Source organism: Grus americana, chromosome 13 (genome assembly GCF_028858705.1).
Source record: "Grus americana isolate bGruAme1 chromosome 13, bGruAme1.mat, whole genome shotgun sequence".
Taxonomy (NCBI): Eukaryota; Metazoa; Chordata; class Aves; order Gruiformes; family Gruidae; genus Grus; species Grus americana.
The window spans coordinates 22,624,171-22,645,933 of NC_072864.1; the positions used below are offsets into that span (position 1 = coordinate 22,624,171).

General features: G+C 54.6%; 1 protein-coding gene across 9 annotated transcripts in view; it reads right to left on the reverse strand.

Annotated features, from left to right (window-relative positions):
* Nucleotides 1-708: 708 nt before the first annotated feature.
* Nucleotides 709-21,763, reverse strand: part of CPNE2 (copine 2) — a 56,865-nt gene continuing 35,810 nt past the window's right edge. For 7 of the 9 annotated variants that reach the window (XM_054840486.1, XM_054840484.1, XM_054840490.1 and 4 more), the window contains exons 7-15: nt 19,733-19,822; nt 19,390-19,488; nt 17,101-17,187; nt 16,275-16,334; nt 13,738-13,871; nt 12,881-12,935; nt 7,911-7,962; nt 6,831-6,964; nt 3,274-5,467 (exon numbers count right to left, since the gene is read on the reverse strand). In XM_054840486.1, coding sequence (XP_054696461.1) covers nt 5,090-5,467; nt 6,831-6,964; nt 7,911-7,962; nt 12,881-12,935; nt 13,738-13,871; nt 16,275-16,334; nt 17,101-17,187; nt 19,390-19,488; nt 19,733-19,822 — 1,089 coding nt within the window. In that variant the 3' untranslated portion in view covers nt 3,274-5,089. Of the gene's footprint in view, nt 1,263-2,223; nt 2,461-3,273; nt 5,468-6,830; nt 6,965-7,910; nt 7,963-12,880; nt 12,936-13,737; nt 13,872-16,274; nt 16,335-17,100; nt 17,188-19,389; nt 19,489-19,732; nt 19,823-21,763 lie in introns of those variants that run through there. The other 2 variants (XM_054840492.1, XM_054840493.1) reach the window with 1 other exon arrangement.

A 21,763-nucleotide genomic window follows, 5' to 3' on the forward strand; every position in this document is an offset into this window, starting at 1 on the left:
GCAGCAGGGGCAACCTTAGCGGTGGTCAGAGGCAGCGAGCACAGCCAGTAGCACACGCGTGTGCAAATTGGCTCCAGGCTTTAGGGAGAGGCACCAGCCTCCCACCGCAAGTGCTTTTGCTCGTGGGGAGAAGGGTGTAGGGTCTGCTTGAGTTTGGAGTAAGGCTGGTGATCCCTGTGATACATACAACTCTACCTGCTGGCTTCAAAATGCCTTCATCTAGTTAAAGACCGAAGAAAGCAGCAATTAGCGCTGGAGATGGCACGGTGCTGATGAGCAGCTCAAAGGAGCTGCTGGAGAGCAGGATTTCATTACCCAGCCTGTCTCCTCCCAGGCACCAGGGAGCTTTTCTTACTCTGATGTGGAAAAATTTCTGGAGATGAAGCAGCAGTGAACCATGAAACTCCCTTTGCCCGTTCTCTGCGGCTTCACCGGTGTTTCCCAAGCACACGTGTGTGCAACGCACACCAGCCCTGCCCTCAGCTCGGGTGGGCACTGAGAGCTGACGGCAGGGAGGGAGGGGACACTGCCCTGCCCAGAACATCCACCTTCTCCTCCACCTTCCGTAAGTCTCCCTCTGGCACGTTCCCCGTGGTGCCTGCAGCTGATCCCGAGCACCCGGGGCACCAGGACAGCTGGTGTGGGGTGACTCAAAGGCCGAGCACCGCTCCCTGCGCTCCCAGGCCTTCCCATCGAGGAGAGCCTTGATTTAAATGTCCAAGTTTCTTTATTAACCTGAGTATAACAAATATAACATGTACACAGTATAAAAATGAACATAGAGCGTGACAGAGGTACAACACAGATACATGAACTATACAACGACCAGTTCATTGAATGATAATAATATATTAAGCATTTCATTGCTTGGAAAAAGCAAGTTTTGATTGTAAAAATTGTATCCTGTTCCACTGAAATTATACAAAGTACATTCAATACTGAAAAGTGACTCAACAGAGCGGGGCCAGGGCATGGCCTGGCCACTTAGTGTAACTGTACAAAATGAATCCAGATGCTTCTCTGGGATGAGTTTTAAGAACTTAGCAATTAAATTAAGAAGTACAAAGTGTTTCGGGGAGGGTATTCTCTTAAAAGCATGTGGAACATGCACTTTCGGTAGGACCAACATGCAGAGGGTGCAGCCTGGCACGGCTCTACTCGGGCTCCGAGTTGATGGGCGGCAGGTTTTGGTGCTTGAAGTACTGCACGACTTGCTGGGGCAGCTCTGCCAGCACGGCTTTGGCCAGGGTCTCCTTGGGGGCCTGCAGGCGAAGAGAGACAAACCCCGGCGTGAGCGCGGCCGTAGTGAGCGACCGAGCAAACCTGGCTGGGCCGTCCCCGCCTCCAGACCGTGGCGTTTCATTTAATACCCCCTAGAGTCTACTGGCAGGTGGCATTTTATACGCCTGGGATTATATTCTATACTACACCTTCCCTCTGGGAGATAATTCACTGGTAGGGAGGAATAAAACGTCCTCAGTACGGTAGGAAGCCCAGGTATTGAGTAACAGCGGGTGAAACGGAAGTGCACTGATTAGCTGCCAGAAGAGGGAAGATGAGCGCGGCTGGTGTCCTGCATCCTCCGGCAATCCCGTGCCAGCAACAGCGTCCGGCCCAGGCGGGCTCCTGCCTGACTGCCACGGGCACAGAACTTCAGCTTATTTTGTCTTTTTATTTCCTGCATCAGCTTTCCCATGCCCACCGGTGGGTCAGGCAGTGGGCGGTGGGAGGCCACCCCGCAGAGGGGACACGTGCAGGGCCGGCGCCGGCGTTGCCCCTTTCTGCAGGCACCGGGAGGGGACTGGGGGGGCAGTAACCCCTTGGCGCGTGGCACGGCACCGGTGAGACCTGAGCAGGAGGCGCCGGCGTGGGACACAAGCCCAGTACCACCCCAGCTCGATGATACGACCCTGCTCTAATTAACTGTTTTTTTGATGAGGGGTGGCAGAGACGGGGGGACGCTCAGATGGAGCACGCTACGGAGGTGCAGAGTGCTGTTCCCCCTGCCTGCCCCTGCCTGCCCCTGCCTGCCCCTGCCTGCAGTGCTGATTTATGTGGTCCATGCCCGCATTGCCGAGGGATGTGGGGTTTGGGGCCAGGGCAAGGCAGGAGGGTGCCAGCCCTCTTCCTCCTGCCTCTCGCTGGGCTGCTCCCGTCCAGGGTCACGTCCCGGCTTGAGACCCCACGTCTGCCTGCGATCCCCTCCCCGCTGCCCACACTCACGTTGCGGAAATCCCGGAAGGGCACGAACTGGACGATGTCGCGCACGGCCTCCTCGCCGGTGTAGGAGCGCAGCACCCGGCTGTCCCCGTCCAGGAACTCCATGGCGGCGAAGTCGGCGTTGCCCACCCCCACGATGATGATGGACATGGGCAGCTTGGACGCCTGCACCACGGCGTGTCTCGTCTCGTCCATGTCGCTGATCACCCCGTCCGTGATGATGAGGAGGATGAAGTATTGCTGCAGAGCGGAGGGCGGAGGGTCAGACGCAGCAGGATGCCGGGGCACCCTCACGCCGCAGCCAGAGCCTGTGGAGTGCGAGCGGTCGGGATGCTCCACATGTCGGGGGGGCAGGCAGGTCCCCGGGATTTGGGGTGCAAGGTTCATTGCTTCCCAGGACAGGCAGCATCACCCCCTTTAGCAGCACCCAGAAATTTCAGGCGCTCCCTTTCCCCTGATTTTTGAAAGATAATAACCAAACAACAAACCAACTCCCACCCTAGATGTTTTGCTGATTCACCAATTTACTATACTTAATGATGGAAAAAAAATCAAAAACAGGAGGAGTTTGGGGCCAGGTCACGAGCTGGGAGATGAAACCTCCCCCCTCTGCACACAGCAGGGCGCGTTTTGGGGCGATCCCCATCAACACATCCCTGCGCTGATGGGGAGCATCTCCTGCATCCCAGCGCCGGGCTGTGGGTCTGGGGGGGACGACCCGTCCCATGCTCTGGGCTTGTCCGTCTGCCGTACGAAGCCGTGGGTCTCGGAGGCACCGGGGGGGGGGGGGCACGCAGAGGGTACCGGAAAGCTGGGGGGATGCCAGGGCAGTGGCGTTGGCACCCACTCCCCTTCCCGTGGGGAAAGGAGGGTGACAGGGCTGGTTCCCTGGAGCTGGGGGAGGACAGACGGACGGACAGACAGACAGACAAACGGTCCTGCTGGAATCAGCAAATCTGGGGCATGTCGACCCTTGAAAAGCCCATCTCCTCCGCCTCCAGGGAAAGTAATGGGTCAATTTTGGCACATTACACAGCTTGCGTGTGCTGGAGAAATGACGAAAACAAGCACTTAAGCACATTAAAGCCCTTTGTTCCTCTCCTCATTCTTTCCATTTCCTCTGAAAACCGCGAGTGCAGCCGTCCTGGAAAAGCAAGAGAGGGAGCGCAGCCCCAAGCCCATTTTCTTGGTTTTCCTCCAGCCCACATCTCCTGAAACCGTCCCGAAGCGTCGTCTTCCCTCGACACTCTCCGGTGCTGAACTCCAAGTCCAAACCAGGCTGGGTCAAGCTTAAACACAACCCGAGGATGCGGTTGAGGAGGTTTTGCGGAGCCAGGGGAGCCAGCCAGCCCCTTCCTGACCCCGACCCCTTTTGATGCCTACCTGCCTGTTTAGCTTTTTCCCTAAATCTGAACTTTTCAGAGCAAATCATGGGGAGACGTAGGTCTGAAGAGCAGGACCCCAACATATGAGTCTGGAGGGTAGGACTAAACTCCAGGAGAAGACCTGCATGCTCCTCCATGGTGGCCAGCACTGGTCATTGCTGGAGCAGGACAAGTGACCGGGGCCTGACCCTGGCTGGGAACCAATACGGGAGGAAGAATAAAACCTTGAGAAATGCTGATAATGGGAATTAATTTAATCTGATTCCTCCCTTCCTCCCCTGGCTTCTGTGCATGGTCAAAAAGAAGAAACTCAGAAAGGACTATTTCCCTTTGTTTCCTTTTTTTTGGTGAAACCCGTAAAAGGATCAGAGAAAAATGCTGGAAAATATTCAGGAAAAGAAGAGGGAGCAGAGCTCATCAAATGTTTATCACTATAAATATCACATATTTCAGAGGATGAGTGGAATAAGAACTGATGCTGGGGGTCAGCCTCAAAGCCCAGGGGGCAGCAGCGGGGTGAGCTCGGGGGGGCGCATCGTCACCAGCAAGGGAGCAGCAGGCACCGCACAAGAGCGTTGGCAGGAGATTCCCCAAGGAGCGATGACAATTTTGGAGGAGTCAGAAAACGGCAGCGGGGCAGGGGGTGCTGGTGGCACCTCCGGGCTCCAGCCGCGGTACCTGGCCGGTTGCCACCTCTGCCGAGCCGCCACCGGAGCTGCTTGGGCAGGGACCAGGCTGACCCCACGGCCGGATCCCCCCCCCCCGGGGCTGCAGTCTCCATCGGCACACCAACCTGGCAGCACCTTCCCCCTTTCTCCTCTTTTTGATGCTAAAATGGCCGATCTCTGAATCCACCAAGGGCTTTGGGGATGATCCCTGATCGTCTGCTAACGATATCAGCAATTAGGCTCACGCGGGCAAGCAGGACTTGAAGGGATTAGGCGGCATTAAACAGCATGTGGTAAGAAAAGGGGAGGTTTGGATGGAGGGGTCCTGCTGGAAAGGTGTGTTTTAATTCCCCAAAGCTTATTAATCCTTCCCCAAGAGTCAAATCGTGTGTAATCCCTCTGCTTCTCCCCCCACACCCCAACACGTTTTAGTCCTCCCATCCCTTAAGAGCTGACGGCTCCAGTGTTTGTGATCCACGTTGCCATGGAAAAACTACGAGTTTTTTTGGTTTTATTTGAAATGTTGGGAGTGAGCGAGAGCGGGGGGGGAGAGGAGGGCAGGTCCAGGCGGCCACAGAAGCCGGCAGCATCAGGGGTGGCTTTGCTGCATGCGTTGAAGATGGGATGGAAGAGGAGAAGACCCCGGGGGAGTGAGATCCCTCATCAATAACGCTTTGTGCTTCCAAAAAAAAAAAGACCAAGCCAACCCAGGCTTGCCTCTGACGGCACTATTAGTGCCCATTATTTAAAATCTCCCTTGATTAAACTATTAGTGCCAACAGAGGGGTGCAATTTGCATACGATTAGCGTCTCTGCTCAGTGCGGAGCCTGTGGGCTTCTCCCTCCCCCACTGATGCCAAGAGAGAAAACGAAAAAAATGAGGAGCGACCCAGATTTGTGCTGAATTAAACCAAATTCAGTATCTCTTTGTGCCTGGAGCTGGAAAGAGCAACAGCACTCAAGGCAAGGCTGGGAAAGGTCCCCTTGGGGAGGAGGTTTTGGGTGTGATCCAGCTGTGCTCCTGGCAGGAATCAGGAAAGCTTTCACCCCAAGGCAGCTCCTGCCGCGCACGTGCTGATGTCCGAGCTGAGATGGTTTTGGCCAACAAAACCCAGGGGCCAGACCTGCCATCCTCTGCGGGCAGCCTGCTGCCACAGTGACCCAAGTGAGCTCCATCAGATGTTCTTCACAGCCCTAAGAGGACACCCCGGTCACCACCAGCAAGGCTGGACCCATGGCTGCAGCTCCTGGCACACACGGGCATCCCGGCATCCCTTCAATCCCCAGCCTCGCCCTCCAAAACCACGCTGGCACCGGCTCCTTCGTGGCCCGGCACAACCGAGCGTGGTTGTACGAGGCCTCTGCACTAACGAGCAGCTTTTTGACATATGGATGTGAACGGTCTGATGGACTAATTAACGGGGACTTCCAGGACTGCTGAGCAGCTGGAGCGGCCGCACGGGAACCCCAAGCCTGGCTCTGAGTCTGCTGCTTGTCCACGTGGCATGAAAAGCAATGATCAAACCGAGCCATCCCATGGTTTTCAGCAATTCCCCCCCACGTATAAATAGACTATTCAAAGGGGAATAGCAGAAAGGTCTTCTCCTGGCAAAAGGTTCAGATTTGGCCACCAGGCACATCATAAACATCATATTTTATGCCACGGCACAGGCTCACTCTCTCCTTCTGCTGTTTGCAGGGCTGGATGTGCACCCCCAGATCTCCCCAGGAGATCTTCAAGGAGGAGAGGGAGATGCTTCCTCCAGCTGTTTGGTGTGTGTCAAAGGGAAATAGGCCAAAGGTTTGAAGTCATGCTCAACCTCTTTCCCTGTTGCTCACGTTTCCCACCTGCGCCAGGGCATCAGCATCACCATCCCAGTGCCCCTGGGACCACCCGGCCCGTCCTGCCCCAGGACAGACCTGCAGCACACAGGAGCAGGAGGCTGTTTTGAAAGCAAGGACCACGCTCCTCAGGACTATCATTCCCCGCTTACCCATAAGGGCAGAGGTTGCCTGCTCAGAGCAAAGCCCCTTGGAGCTCAGCAGAGGATGTTTTAGGAAAAAAAAGGTGCCAGCCTTACTGCTTCTTGTATCGGAGCTACTCCATGCCGCTGAGTGTCTTGGCCAACTCTCTCACTACCATTCCCAGGGCCGCTGGATCCTCTTTGAGATAAGGGACCAACACTTCAGACAGTGCTCAAGACATTTGTATAAATCCAAGGGACGCCCACCCTCGTGGCATCTCCCCCCCTCGTCTCAGATCTCTCCCCAACAATTTCTGATTTTCCGCAGCTGCGGTTTTGTTGGCTGTTGTCAAGTTTTTGAGTTATTTTTTTCTTCCTAAGAAGCATCTGCAATGACGTTACATCTCCGTCTGACGTGACGACAGCCAACTGAGACCCCACAGCTGCAGGGACCCCAGGGATGGTCCTGGTGGGGAGGACCCTGCCTCCCTGCCCGCAGCGAGGGGAAAGGCACGAAACCGAGCTCAGGTCCTGCCTTCCCCTGCCCAAAGTCATCGGCATCGCCATCGCATCATGGGATCTTATGGACTTACGGATGCAGCCTCCTGTTGAATGGCCTGAGCCGCAAAGCGGGCCACGTGGTTGATGATGGGGGAGAAGTTGGTGGGTCCGTAGAAGCGGATGTGGGGCAGGCAGGCTGAGTACGCTTGGACAATGCCCTCGACACCTTCAGGGAAAGCAGAGAAGCCAGGCATTACGATGCGCCACAGCTCAGGCCCTCCACGAGTCCAATTAAGCACCATTAGCTAACGCTGTCATGTGAGCTGAAGTTAGAACTATTCCCCCCCCTCCCCCCCCCCCCAACCTCCATCCAGCTCCACAAGTTTCATCCACCTGCAGGTTGTTGGGGACCTGCAGGTCATCGGAGACCCTTCTGCTTCTGCCACACCAGGACAGGGTAGATGGCTGCTCTCCTGAAAGGATGCATGGGTGTGTAATCAAAAAATGACCAATTCCACACTTAATCAGCTGATAATCAGTTCTTTGGGAAGGACCTGTCACTGATAAGAGTTGTAGGACAGTGGCTTCTGCACCCCAAACCACCGGCAATAAATCAGGTCCAATGAAGCTTTACAGCTACCGGAGAGGGACTGAACGACGCCAAGGCAGCAGAAGAGCAGATGCTCACAGCCAGATTTCATGAACCAGTGAGGGAGGGTTGGAGGCTGCCCGAGCCCCCATTTTGCTGGGGGAAGGCAGAGGTCGAACCAGATGACTTTTGGAGTCCACGGTAGCCCCTAACACTTAGGGTTTGAGCAGCTCTCAGTTGCTAAATGAAGCATGAAGCCTGAATTCCCCATCTGCTAAACAGGCCTGGTGTTTCTTGCAGGCTTGCTGGAGGAGCAGACGGCTGGTAGGACACACCAGACAGCAGAGCGAAGGCGGATTTTACGCTGAATCCAGTTGTATCTTACCCTGGGCCTTCCTACGCACCCCCAAATTTTCTCTGCTTTCCTCTGAGTGCACCCTTAGCATGTGCTCTACTGCGCCATTAATGTCTGTCTCCGAACAGACCTTGAAAAATCCCTGAGATGTTATTGGAGAAATGCAGAGGGAAGGACAGAAGACACTGAAGGTATCTAAGGAGTCTTAAAGACCTGGTGGATGCTTACCTGAACAGAAGGGGTTTGTGGGATTGAAGTTAATGGCAAACTCATGGGATACCTGTGGAGAAGAAAAGACCCAAATTAACACGGAGGGCCACTGCAGAGCAGGTTACTCACTATCAGTTTAGCTGATGCTGCAAGGCTGGTTTGGGTCTGATGCTCCCCGGGGCAGGACCTGGTGGTCAGACGTTATGGTACATCCTACTGGGTCAGCAACGCTTCCCAGCCCTCTGCTACCCAAGCAGCAAGGAGCAGCAAACAAAAACATGGTCAGGGCTGAGCAGCACTTGAGGATGGACTGGTTCCTCAATCCCCCATCATGGAGCCACCCGAAATTACCACACCATGCATTCTTCTACAGCTATCAAAGCAGGTTTGTCCACATGGCTTCCCACTGGCTGCCCAGGGGGAAAGCAGGCAGAAGGGATGCTCTCAGCCAGCTGGGCCATCTCACCGGTCGCTAGGACAAATTACTTCATCCTACTGCAGGTTATAATTGAGATTTCTCCCTTTAACATCACAGGGAGCATCTCCATTCCCCATCTCTCTGCAAGTGGCATGGTGCAGCAGAAGGGAGGAAGGAACAGAGTGAGCCGGGCTGAAGACCTGACCTGTCATGCAAGCTACCATGAGAAAGTCAGCAGATGATTAGCGTCATCATCTGGGTCATCATGAGGGTGAGAGGCAGCACAGGGGAGGTCAACACTTGAATGTGATGGACAGCAAGTCCCAGCACAACCTGGGCTGGTTTCCATTGACCATGAAACCATCCCTCCTCTGAGGTAGGTGCAAGATCCGTCAGGTTTTCCACCACCTCCTTTCAAGCTGAGGGACATGGTCTCACGAGGTCCTGTGGGATGCTGGTAACAGCAGGTAGTCCTGCACACCCTGATCCCTGGCCTGTTGCACTAGCCCATCCAGAGGAACCAAACAGCAGTGCTGACTGTGAACCACAAAACCTTCCTCATCTACTTCCACGGGAAGAGCCTGTGGACAGAAACCACAAACGGATGGGCAACAGTTGCCTTGAACCTGTCTCTGCCAGCAAAGGCAGGGCAGCTCAGTGGCAGGGGTGCAAGAGAGGGTCAGGTCTCCCAGCCTCCAGTATGAGCCTTGCCAACAGCTTGCTGGAGGAACAACCATCGGAGGTGGGGGCTCAGGAATTCCTCCTCGCTCTGCCACCTGCAACTGAGGCGCCTTTAGAAGCAAACAGACTTTCAGGAGCATCAAGGACACATGTCTGCCTCTTCCAGCACCTCTGAAGGCTGAAGGGGGTGATTTGGGCTTTCAGGCCACCAGCTCAAGGGCTCTAAAACAAACAACTCCAACTCTGTTTGTGCCAGAGTTACAAAACGAGGGTATTTTCTCCCTCTCAGAAGGGTGGAGGTTGCTGAGCTTCTCAGCCAGGGGATCGCTTCGGGACACGCGTATTCATAACGCTGGCAAAACGACCGTCCTCTAAAGCGCCGTGTGAAGCAGGAGTCCTCCTGAGACTGCAAAAGCAACACGCATCTGATTCAGACTTTCCAATTAGACTGGGCATTGTGTCGAAAGCAGCAAAAACTATTTTTGCAAGAGGCTGTGGGGTGGGAAATAGCAACCAAACAAAAGTAGGTCAAACAAAAGTCCTCCCCGCGCTGCAAAGCTGACGAGCTGTCGGACCAGCGAACGTCAACAGCCTGCTTGGGTCTCTCCATGCCTGTTGAGCACAACCAGTAACGCTCCCAGCCACCAGTAACCCCAGCTCAGAGCCGAAGTGTGAAACGCATCACTTGGCTTTGCCCTTTCTTGTAGAAGCCTCAATTTTGGGCAATACATCCAAATTCAAATTTCTTGATTTTCAGTTGTAAAGGGCTCACTTCTTTTTTCTTTATTTTTAGAAGATGTTCAAAATTCTGCCACACGAGTATTTATAGATAAGGCAAGCAAAAATATTTCCATGTTTTGCACTGCAAAGGAGGGGTTTCTCTTACTTTTAAGCAGCAACGAAATGGTTTGGAGCTGTGTTCCTCACCATCTACAGAGCAGACCCCCTGCGTGGCAGAAACGTTGCAAAACCTCCTCTGGACTTTCTACAGATTGTATATATATATATATATCTGCTAGAAAATTCAACAGGAGGGCTTCAAAATAACAAAAAAAAAATATCTCATTCCCTATTCAGCTTGTACTTTGAAAAACAGTTTCTGTGGAGTCCAATTAAATGCTTAGGGAGCACCTCCAGGTATCACATTCACCGGTCACCTACAGGGAGAAACTCCTTCTAACCACCCCAAAGGGTAAGACGTTCATCTGCAGCCAGCCTGTGTCCTCGTCCAGTTCTGGATGGGGACAACGTAGCTCCATCTTTTCCCATCAGGAGTTACAGACGTGCCTCGCAGATGCATGTGCCGGGGAACCGACCCTGCAGAGGGTTCTCTGCCACCTCCCCCAGTGATCCCACCCCTGCCGTGACTCAGTTTCCCTATATATGACAAAAAAAGAAAAAGCAAATGGATGGAAAGCTTTGGGGGGGGTGGCACATTGACGAAACCACCAGCTTTGGCTGGAGAGGCCGAGCTCTGCGGGCACAAAGACATTTCCTGTGGCTGACCCCATCAGACTAGATATAAGGAAGAAATGTTTTACACTGAGGGTGGTGAGACACTGGCACAGGTTGCCCAGAGAGGTGGGAGATGCCCCATCCCTGGAAACATTCAAGGCCAGGTTGGACGGGGCTCTGGGCAACCTGATCTGGTTGCAGATGTCCCAGCCCGTGGCAGGGCGTTGGACTAGATGGTCTTTAACATCCCTTCCAACCCAAATCAGTCTGTGACCCTATGGTTCTATCTCCCAAACCTGGGGCGGCCCGTGGAGCCCCGATGTTAAGCATCACCCTCTCCACTGCCGCCTTGCCTTTGCTCATCCCCCAGAAACCACAACCCATCTGCTTCCCTCTCCTGTTCCCTACTGGGAAACCGCTCGAGGCTCCGCACAGAGCTGTTACATGGCAAGATGTTCTTTGACATTTCCAACGAGACTTTTGTGTGCAAAACATCTCTCTCCAACGGGCGCCTGGGAAGCGTTGGGGGAGCCATGGCAACGGGAGCGATTTATATGACTCTTACCTCTTAATGATCTTCCCCATTTTCGCTCTGGTCTCCAATAGCTGCCCTTTGTCATGTTCCCCGGGGAGTATCACGGGTCACACTGCTCCCCGCCGCCCGCCCGCCGTCACACAAGGCACAGGTTTCATCACAGAACCGCTGCTTTGGCTTTGAAACTACCCAAAGAGCCTTGATTGCTGAAAAAACCTGAATTGAGTGACCACGCCGGTGGTGCACGGACCCCGCGGGCCGGGCGAGGCGGGGAAGGATGAAGCCCAGGCTGGAGCGGTGCAGGGCGATGCTCGGGGGATGCCCCACTGCTAACATCAGACAACCGATGGGTCGCTCCGGGCATCAGGGTGGGTCACCTTTAGGCATGGACCAAGCACCTGGAAAGGGAGAGCTGCTCTCCACTGAGGTTTATGTGGGCTTAGACATTGTTCTGGGGGAAAACGAGGTGTTTTCTCTGGTAGTGCTTATAGAGCATCCCCAGGCCCATGGGAGCAGCCAGAAATATTTCTGTGGCAGGCTGCAGGAGGTGGCGGGGGGAAGGGGCAGAAGAGCATCATCCCTCTGCCCCACAGCCCCCAGCCAGCATCCTGGAGCCGGTACCCACCTCCATCCTTGCAGGAAGGGCTGTTTCCAGCCCAGCGATGCCTTTCCCACGGGCACTGACCCCACACCCCCCGGCAGCAGAGCAGGATGCTCCGTGGCCACTCACCCATTCCTCAGCAGCCAGAGCCGCCGTACCCTTTCTATCCCTGCTGCGTTTTCCACTCCCGTTCCTCTCTCCAGGTGATAAATCCCTGATGGCAGCTGGCTGTTTGTCCTTGGAAGCTGCCTACCAAGATTTTCCCACCGAAAGTGGTGAAGTGACAGACCGGAGACATTTGCCGGCCAAGGAGGATGAATCAGCTCCAAAGTGCACATGGAGGGATCTCCTCCCGTGGCTGGCAAACAGCGAGAGCTCCCACTTGAGTCACATGGATTTTGGCTGCCGGGAGAGCGGCGAAAAGCGCAAAGCCGGAGCAGGCAGGACATCCCCAGCCTTGAGGGCTGGCTGCGATGAGCCTCCCGGCCCCATGCACGGCTGCTTGTGATTTACGTGCCCTGGTGCGCTCAGCCCAGAGCAAAGCTCCCCTCCCAGAGAAAACAAAAGGCTTGCTGAGATTCAGCCCCAGCCTGAAGCCAGGGACTTCTCCAAACCAGCGAGCAGAAAGAAAATGCACAGTAAGGGCATGAGCAAAGCACAGCCAAAAGAGCCGGTAATGAACGATGGTGGTGACCTGGCACCTCTTCTCAGCTGTGAGAAGACGCTCCCCGTCGGCCAGCGTGGGCTGCAGGATCAGCCCCATCCCTGCACACAGCATCCGTCCTGATGCTCAGGATGCTCCAGCTCACGCCCTTGCAGGACCACGGAGCCTCTGACCCCTTCAGTGCCTAATCCCAACAAAAGATCAAGGGGAAAGCCCCTCTGCTCCGGTCCTTGGTCCTTGCAGGCTCTGCCCGTGCAACATCACGTCGAGACTACCCAGCTCCCAGCCCCTGCTGCCGTCTGACATGCTCGTCCAGGAGCCTTTTCCCTTCCCCAGAATTGTTCCTGCCTCCTGCCAGGAAAATGAATCAACGCCTGGCTCTGCCCGTTAATGCCAGGAGCTGCCGTGTTCCTGCCAGCTTAGAAGGGAGGGACGGGCTGCCCGCACCCCATCCCTGCCTTGCCACCCACCCACACTGCCACGTCTCGCTCTGCACCAGCTGAAATCCCGCATCCGCCCGTTGCGCCTCTCTTTCCCCGACCGAGCCCGCCGGGAAGCCTCGGCAGCTCCGCTCCTGCCCAGGCGACAGCGGGACAAGCCCAGCTCAAACACACAGACGGCCACAACACTTCACCTTCCAGTCCGGGGGCAGCTGGGCGCCGAATCCCAGAGCAGGAAACATCTTGTCTCTAGAAGAGAAGAAGAAAAAAGGTCCAGGTGTGTTTACACACACATGAGCAGGCTTGTACGGCTCTTGCTACGGCCTCCCCGTGCTACCAGCTGCCCAACGCCCAACTGCAGCAAAAGGGCCAGCTAAAAAAGGTGCCAGCCTTCCCTTCTCCCAAAACAACACAATGCCTTCAAAAGCCACAAGAGCTGAACAGAGACAGAGTAAATGTTCCCCTTTGGCTTTTGATCTTTAGATAGAAAAGAGTCCAGCTTTGCCTCGTCACCCACAGGGACCAGGAGCATCCTCTCGCCCAAACACCTGAGTCTCTTGCAGATGTGTAACCCTGGAGATTTTAAAAAAATTAACTATCAAGCATGGCGAGACTAACAGATTTCTGTTTTGTTTTCTCTCTTGATGTCCAAGATGATATTTTTTCCGTGTGGCACACCTCAGGGCGGGTAGGGAACAAGGCAGCTCGGCGGTGCAGCTGCCGACAGCAAATACCAGCAAGCTGAGGGCATCTCCTCCGCACCGAGAAGGCACCAAGCAGCTGCTCTCCAGCTGCCCCCCGTGAAGGATGCTCCACCTCTGCTAACGCACCCTTCCTCTGAACAGCGGCAATGCGGGGGGAGAGGAGAAACTCTGTCCTGACCCTCTCCTCCTCCTGCATCCCAGCGTACATGGCAATTTTCTCCCAAGGAGCTTTTCAAAAGCAAGGTTCTGCAGATGGGAAATCGAGGCACACGCATCCCCGCAGCCCCTCGGGAAGCCAGGGAAGGGTCAGCAAAGCAGGGGCGGAGGCAGAAGGGCACGGTGCTTACGAGTCATAGTCCTGGATGATCTGGCCGACAGCCCAGATAGCCGACAAGTACTCGTTTGTCCCCAGGGGGTTGATGTAGTGCAAAGAGGAGGGTTCTCGCGGGTTCCCGTTGGAGGCTGTGAAGTCAATCCCAACCTGGGGGACAAGAAAGAAGCACAGAGCCGTCCTCCGTTAGCAGACACCACCACAGACTGGGCCGCCGAGCCGCCATTGCCTTTGAGGTCCACACAGTCCCCTCAAGACCCAAACCTCAAACTTTTGGAGAAGTTTAACAAAATCCAGCTCTTCACCTTCCCTAAAAAAAAGCTGATGAAATAGTAGGTTAGGCAAAGCTATTCCCAATTACACCTGCGTTTTGCACCAGCAAACATCACATACGGTGTCCCAGAGCTTGCTGGAGCAAGCCACCGCACCTCAGCTCAGGCCTCTTGCTGCCCACCTCCCAGGCGGTGAGCTCAGGAACTGAGTAGCCCCGTGGACACTGAAGCAGCCAGGGCCACCTGGGCATTTGGACCTCAAGGTCTTTAACCAAAGAGTCACAACCCTGAGCGGACCTTTCCCTGCAGCCACCTTTCACCAGGCTTCCCCAGGGTCTGCTGAGCTCTCAGGGGACTTTGTCAGCAAGGCACTCCATTTTGTCCCTCCTCAGTTAGGCTTTCTATTTAAAGACATTTGTAGAAATGCCTGTCTCAGGCCCTGTTAAATCTGGTCAGAAGAGGCGAGACGCTGAGCCACCCGATCTGAAATGACTGGGAAGGAAGAGTTGGGAAGAGGCGAGCGGGCGGCGTGACTGCGCTCGTCTCGTTTGCTTAGCAAATATAGGCAAAACCTGAAATAACTCTGCCAGCTAAATTGAGCTCAAGGGATTCGCGAGGGATTGTGCTCCGTATCCGTAGCGGGAGAGGACAAACGGGGATTTGGCCGAGGAGGGACTTTGGCCTGGCTGGGGCAAGAAGACCTCACAGCCCAGGACGTGCCACCACCAGCAAGGGTGGCTGGTAAAACAGGCTCGACAGGACAAGGGGACGTGGCTTTAAACTGGCAGAAGGTTGGTTTGGATTGGAGATAAGGGAGGAATGTTGTACAATGAGGGTGGTGGGACACTGGGGCAGGCTGCCCAGAGAAGCTGTGGCTGCCCCTGGCTCCCTGGCAGTGTTCAAGGCCAGGTTGGATGGGGCTTTGGGCAACCTGGGCTGGTGGAGGGTGTCCCTGCCCATGGCAGGGGGGTGGATTGATGATCTTCAAAGGTCCCTTCCAACCCAAACCATCCTATGCTTCTATGAAAACCCAACTTCTTCTGTAAGGTCAAGCAACCTTACAGCCTTACCAACCTGCAGTTCACTGCTGTACTGCCCAAGCCCATGCACCCAGCTCCTGCTGAGCCACCACAGGCACGGTCAGAGAGCAACAGGGAAACTGAGGCACAGGGAGGGGGTTCAGTGGAGTCAGACAGGCGTGTGCCCCGCTTGTGCAAGCAATGCCACCAAGAGCAGCACTCGGGCGACGGATTTCAGAGGGATGCAGCTGGTCTTCTCCAGCACGAGGCACAATGTCCCTCTTCTCTGTGGCTTCTCCCCAGGTGGGGAGGACACCGGTGGCCTTTCCAGAGGCAGGGATGCGTGTGGCAGCATCCTCCTCCCAGCTCAGGTGTTTCTGCCGGGTTGCACCCAGTGCAAACCCAGCCAGGTTTTTGGACCGAAGGTGCCTCGGGAGGGGGAGAAACCCTCCAACAACCAGCAGATCTTTACAAGGGGAGGACGATTTCTGCATTCAAGCCTAATTCACACAAGAGCTCCGTGCTACCAATAAACTTAATGATTTTCTCTCCTATTCACTCTCCAGCACCAAGACCTTAGCACACAGCAGCAGAGCCGCACACAAAAAGCTCTCCCAATCGCTCCGTTCCTATGGCAACCCTTCCTCCTCCTCCTACTCTCCCCCCATCATGTTTTTAGACGAAACAACAAAATACAAACTGAAATACTGTGAGTGCCCGCAGCTCTCCGGATACTGCACCAGAAAAGTTTGCAGAAATTATAAACCCCAATTCTGCATTGTGGTGGTTTCACTTGATGTTGAAATGTCCTCATTTAGCTACTCCTGGCAAACCATGGTCCAGCTTGAAAGAAGGTGGAAATGCCAGTAAAAATGCAGAAAACAGTCTCATTAACAGCCCAAAGTCTCTCAGTTTGCTTCAAAATAAGGAGAGCTTCCATAAAAAAACGGGAGAGTGATTAAACCTTGCAGTGGGGAGAGAGGTCGGTAACGTTTTGTGAAGGGTCAGAAGGTCTTTGTGTGAGTCTGATCTTCCGCCAAAGTCTAGCCAGCTCCCTCCGTGCCATTGCATGCACCTGAGCATCGCAGTAGCAACCCCCAAAGCCCCAAAACCACATGGTTCAACAGCAACACGAGGCAGCTCCTCATTGCCCTGAAAAGCCACCCAAGCTGGTGCCAAATCTCACGCAGAACCTCCCTCTCCAATTTTGACCATTACATAAGTTTTATTTTTACTGGGCAAAGAGGAACAAAAGTCCTTACGGTAAACATCAGCTGGCAGCCTCCCAGGATGTAGTCCAGGAAAGAGAAATCTCTGGTTATCTGAAAGGAAAAAAAATAATAAATGTTTCAGCAATCTTCACCATTGCAGAACACACAAAAAACCCCAAAAAACCAACCCCAAAAAACCCCAAAACACAGAAAGTGCCCAAGCCTGCGGTCACTGCGAGTTGGGGCCTTTGGGGACCTTCAGCAAAGCAGATGGGAAGAACCACTTGGCTCTCCCATGGCAGCAGTCTGGCACCTCACAAGACATGTGGGGCCAAGCAGGGCCACGTGTTGGTCAAAAGCTGGGGTGGGAGGCCTGGACAGGGATCCCTGAGTCATGGTCCATCATGGTGAACTGAATGGAAGATCCTCTCCCCAGATGAAATGATCTCAGACCATCTGCAGATCTGGTGCGGGAAGAGCTATGTCGGTGCTTGGCGTACGGCGCTGTGCTGCTGCCATACGAAGGGAGGACTTCGCCAACACCTCAGCTCAGAAGAAGGACCTCTCCCACCTGCACCCAACCCTTGCCCCCAAGAAGACATCAAGTAGTTGGTAGGTGTCTGCAGCTTGGGCTTCCTGCAGAAGCTGCCCATGTTGACCAACATCTCTTGGGTCTGCGGCCACCCAGGCAGATCCGGTATATCGGCTGCTCCAAGTGGAGAGAAATCCAAGCAGAAAGGAGATCACACTTTCATTCATGTTCCACAGGTCCTGTGCCTGGAAACACAAGGGCGCTGGAGGCAGAAGGGATGGGGGGAGTTTGGTAGGACCCGAGCCTGGCCAGGAGCAGAAGCAAACATCCCAGCATCATACTCACTTTGCAGGACTTGACAATGATGATCCCAGAGTTCTTGTAATTCTTTTTCTTCTTTTGCTTTTTGGGGTTAATGCACTCTAGCTCGAGCTGTAACACATGAGAGACAGACACCGGTGTGAGAGCTGGGCTGTGACGGGTGGCTGCAGGTGCCACCAGCAGCCGCATCCTGCGGGAACCCTCCCTCCACGTGTTTCAAAGTGCTGAAGAGGCATAAATGAACCACAGCGAGCTACTGCTATTTAATGATGGAAAGGGAGGCACAGGACCTGCTTGGGAAGGGGCTGCTTTTCCTTCCCAGGGGCTTTCAGGACGAGGTTATGGGGGTCTGTGAGATGGGACGGGGCAAATGGGATGGGACAGGTCAAACACATGAATAATTAGGGCAGGCCATCACCTTTCCTCAAAAGCTCTGGGAAAACAAAATGACTTCTGAATATTCAGAAAATTGCTCCAATATTTCAATTTGAAAAAAAAATATCTAAAACTGAATAAAAACTCTTGTCCAAGAAGAAAGTTTACATGCAGGTTGGTCTGGGGGAGATGGCAGGAGTGAGCTGGGGGGAGCATGGAGAGAAAGTCATGTCCCTTCCTCCAGGTGCAGAAAAATGGGAACATTTAAATACTAAAATCTTTATGTTTCCTGAATGTGAACATTGCGTTTCACAGACTGAACAAAATCAAAATATAGATCTAGTAATAAAATCCCCTAAGCCCGAATAAACCCAGGCAGATGGTCCAGCCCAGACCCACTAGCAGGTAGCTCCCACATGGGTCCCTGTTTATCCCACATGGGATGGTGGTGGCCAGTCTGTGCCCCCTCCCCCGGTGTTCTGCTCAGACCATCCCAGTGATGGCCCTGGACATTCTCAAACCATCCAGTGATGCTCCTGGACATGTTCAGACCATCCCAGTGATGGCCCTGGACATTCTCAAACCATCTAGTGATGCTCCTGGACATGTTCAGACCAGCTGGTGATGGCCCTGGACCTGCTCAGACCAGCTGGTGATGGTCCTGGACCTGCTCAGACCAGCTGGTGATGGCCCTGGACATGTTCAGACCAGCCCAGTGATGGTCCTGGACCTGCTCAGACCAGCTGGTGATGGTCCTGGACCTGCTCAGACCAGCTGGTGATGGCAATGAGCCTTTCCCCGCTCTCAGCCAGGCTGTGGCTGGCTGGTGCTGCTCCTGCCTGCAAGCACACGGCGCCTGGTCTACAGCAAGAGCATCTCTGTCCCCGCTTCTGTATTTACCCTCATCAGCGTGGCCACACGAAAGGATGAGACAGGTCATGAGGAGCCACCCCAGGGAGAAGGGATGCTGAAGGGTGATACGCAACGGTGGTGAGCAGAGGCCACTTGCTTTGGGAGACACCTGCCTCTGCCCGGAGCCCACTGCAGCTCCCCTCGGAGAGTGGCATCAGCTGGGGAACAGCTTTACGGGGAAGGGAGGGTGCGGGGCATTTCGTGACAAGCTAGGTAAGGGCAAGAGGCGGAGACAGCCCGTCCCCAGCTGGACCCACGTTGCGCACAGCGGCACACAGCACAGGCACGCAGCAAGGCAAGTTTTACTCTCTGCTAACCAGCATGGATCAGGGTCCGGTGGAGAGACAAGAAGATTTTATTGCTAGGCTGGCAGGTTGCAAATCCAGTGGAAAAACAGGCTCAATGCCTGTCTCTGGCACTATCAGCTTGCGCAGTCCTGGGCAGGACACTTCATGCCTTTGTGCCTCAGTTTCCCCAGACAGGAAACTTCTCATTGCACCGCACGAAGTGTTTTACACATCCCCACGCCTTGGCCAAGCCTTCCTCTTGGTTTTGTAACTCTGGCGATCATGGCAGCGAAAAGCCCTGCTTAATCCAGGAGTCTTGATGACGTACCTTCAATGAGGAGGCATCTGCCAAGGCTTTTGGCCAGCATTTTGGGGGAAGATGGGGACACCTTTGGCCACAGTTGCGCTGGAGCTGGCTCTCCTTTGGACCAGGCTGTCCATGCAGCAGACACAGCCCCAGCAACATGTCACACCTCCCCTTCTCACCCCCAAAACCACAGGGCATCCCCCAGATCACGGGTGCTGCTTCAGTCATCTCAGCAGAGTCCAGTTTTAGCCCTCTCTAGCTACAACACTGGCCTGGGTTGCTCACGGTGCAGGTGGGAGGAGAAAGGAGGTTGGAGGTTGGACTTGGCTTCTTCTCAGCACAGGTTGAGGGTCTCGGTGCAAGTACCAAAATCCACCGTCAGCCCCAAGGAGCCCCTTCCTCGTTCTTCCCTAAAAACGTGTCGGCACTCACCGGCAAGGCATCTTGGGCTTCACACATCCTGGCCACCGAGGTCTGAAATTCCCCAATGAAGTCGTGTCCCCCATCGCTGTCGTAGTCGTAACACATCACCTGGGGCGGAAGGAGCACAAACCAGCCTCAGACAGAGTAACTACCTCCTGCAAGGAGACCTGATGAAGTTCCCAACCTCTCCTGTTAAAGACCCCAAACATGTTTTTTTGGGGTTTTGGGGGTGGTTCTGATGTGTTTTGTTTGTTGCTGTTTTTTTTAATAAACCAGCCATGGGGTTTTAGATGTTTAATGATCGATCCCAGAGGCCAACCACCACGATGCAAGCCGAAGGGCCCCCTATTACCTTTATCAGCTTCTCTACATCTCCATCACACAGTGACACCAAAGGCACGGTGAACGGCTTCCAGACGGGGTCCAGCGTGTACTTGATCACCTGCGGGATGGGAAGGGAGGGATGTCGTTACAACGGGCATGTCTGCAGGGAGGGACTGGCACAAAGCGGGGACGCATCTCCAAGAGTGACCCTGGACCAGGTTCTCATGCTGCAGCATGTGCGAGTTACAACAGAGGTGTTTGCATCACGTTGCGGGGATTTAACCACCTCCGGGGGCAATTAAACAAACCTGTGCCCTACTCATTGCTTACTACCACCCAGCACGCCAGCACAGCCAACATCCATCTGGGGTCCGACCACCGAGAAGATGGAGCAGCAGGATGCCGCATCCAGCTGGGAAAGCCAAAAACAACCCCGGGCACATCCAGCTCTCTCGCCTCATCTGCGTAACATCTGCTGCCCGAGCTGGAGAAATATTAATTGATGCTTTTTGACATTTCCTGAGAGGACGCAATCGCTTGGTGGAAACTTCAGCAAATGCTTGCAGGCTCCAGGCACGTGCTGTGTACGTCGGAGATGCCTGCAGGGCAGGTGAAGCCCCTCTCTCACAAAGGTGCTTTGCTCAAAAAGAGAGATTCCCGTCAATATGAGGAAAGTTGGACACGGGCAGCAGATTAACCCTTCTCCGCGCAGGGTAAACACGGGGAGGTCTGGCAGGGAGGACCTTGGACCTTTGCAGCCAGAGCAGCAACAGTGCAGCCCAGCGAGGAAGAGGTCCACGGCGGCTGCTGCAGGCAAACAGCCGCGCAGGACCCGCAACGGGCGTCTTGTTTTACAGACAGGCTCTTGCGCGAGACCGGGGGAAACCCTGACACTGCAAGCACAGTTTAGTCGAGAATTTGTAAACACCTCCTCCGGGAGGCTGGGAAGAGCAGGGGGGAGCCCACGCACACCGAGATGGTGCCTGCACGCTGCCAGCCGCCGGGTCCCCGGGGTGGGTGGGGAAAGGATCCGGCGTGCGTCCCCATCGCACGGCGCCCAGCTGGGTGTTCACACTTGCGCTTCAATAACAGGCTGTAATGAGCACACTGATCCTTCCCTGCCAGACACCTCCGCGGTGGCATGAGAAACGCCAGCGTCAGGCTGAGAGCTGGTTACATTCCCGCACCCAAAGCTGCAAGAATGAGGAACCTTATTTCTTTGCATCCGGCCTCGAAACACAAAGGTGCTTTCTTGGCACGGGATTCCTCCGCGGGCAGCAGGACGCAGTCAGGGCTGGTAAGGAGGGGGATGTTGGAGCACCCGTTACTTGAAAGAAAACCTGGCTAGACCCTTATCCAGTGAGACAGGACAGTGGCAGCAGCCCAGAGGAAAAATCAGTCTATACATCTGCTCCCCATAAACCTGACCCGCTTATAGCGATCCCAGCGACGGCTGGTCCGCAGCCGCGCTCCCAATTCCCATGCTTCTTCCGGGGGGGGAGGGCTGGAGGTCACCCCAAATCCCCATGCCTGAGAAACATGTCTTGGTGAGCCAAAGAGCAGCTACCCACACTAAACCAGGAGGAAAAAAAACCAAACAAGGTCCCAGCCTGCTCCTGCAGAAATATGAGAGAAATATTAAGGTTGGTACGAATCAAATACGCACAGAAACGTGTGTGGGAAAGCACTGGAAAATAAAGAGCAGAGCTAGGCTTGAAAGGACTGCCTGTATCGAGACCAGAGGACACACGTCCTGGTGCTCGTCGTGGTGCTTGTGTGCATGTGGGTGTGCGAGTGAAGGAAATCCTCGTGGCCTTTGCACAGCAGTGGGAAAGACCAACGTATGGAGAGACTTTGTAAATAAATACCACCCTCTCCTTCCGCATGAGTTTACGCTGTGTTTTGTTACAGCGGTTTGCTGCGGTGGGACAAGCAGCTCCTTAACCAAGCCTTGAGGGGACAAGGAGAAGAGGGGGTGAGATGGGGACAGGAGGAAAAGGGTGGGAGATGAGGTGTGATGGGACCCTCTTGCTCTGACACGGGGGTTGCTGTGAGCCCC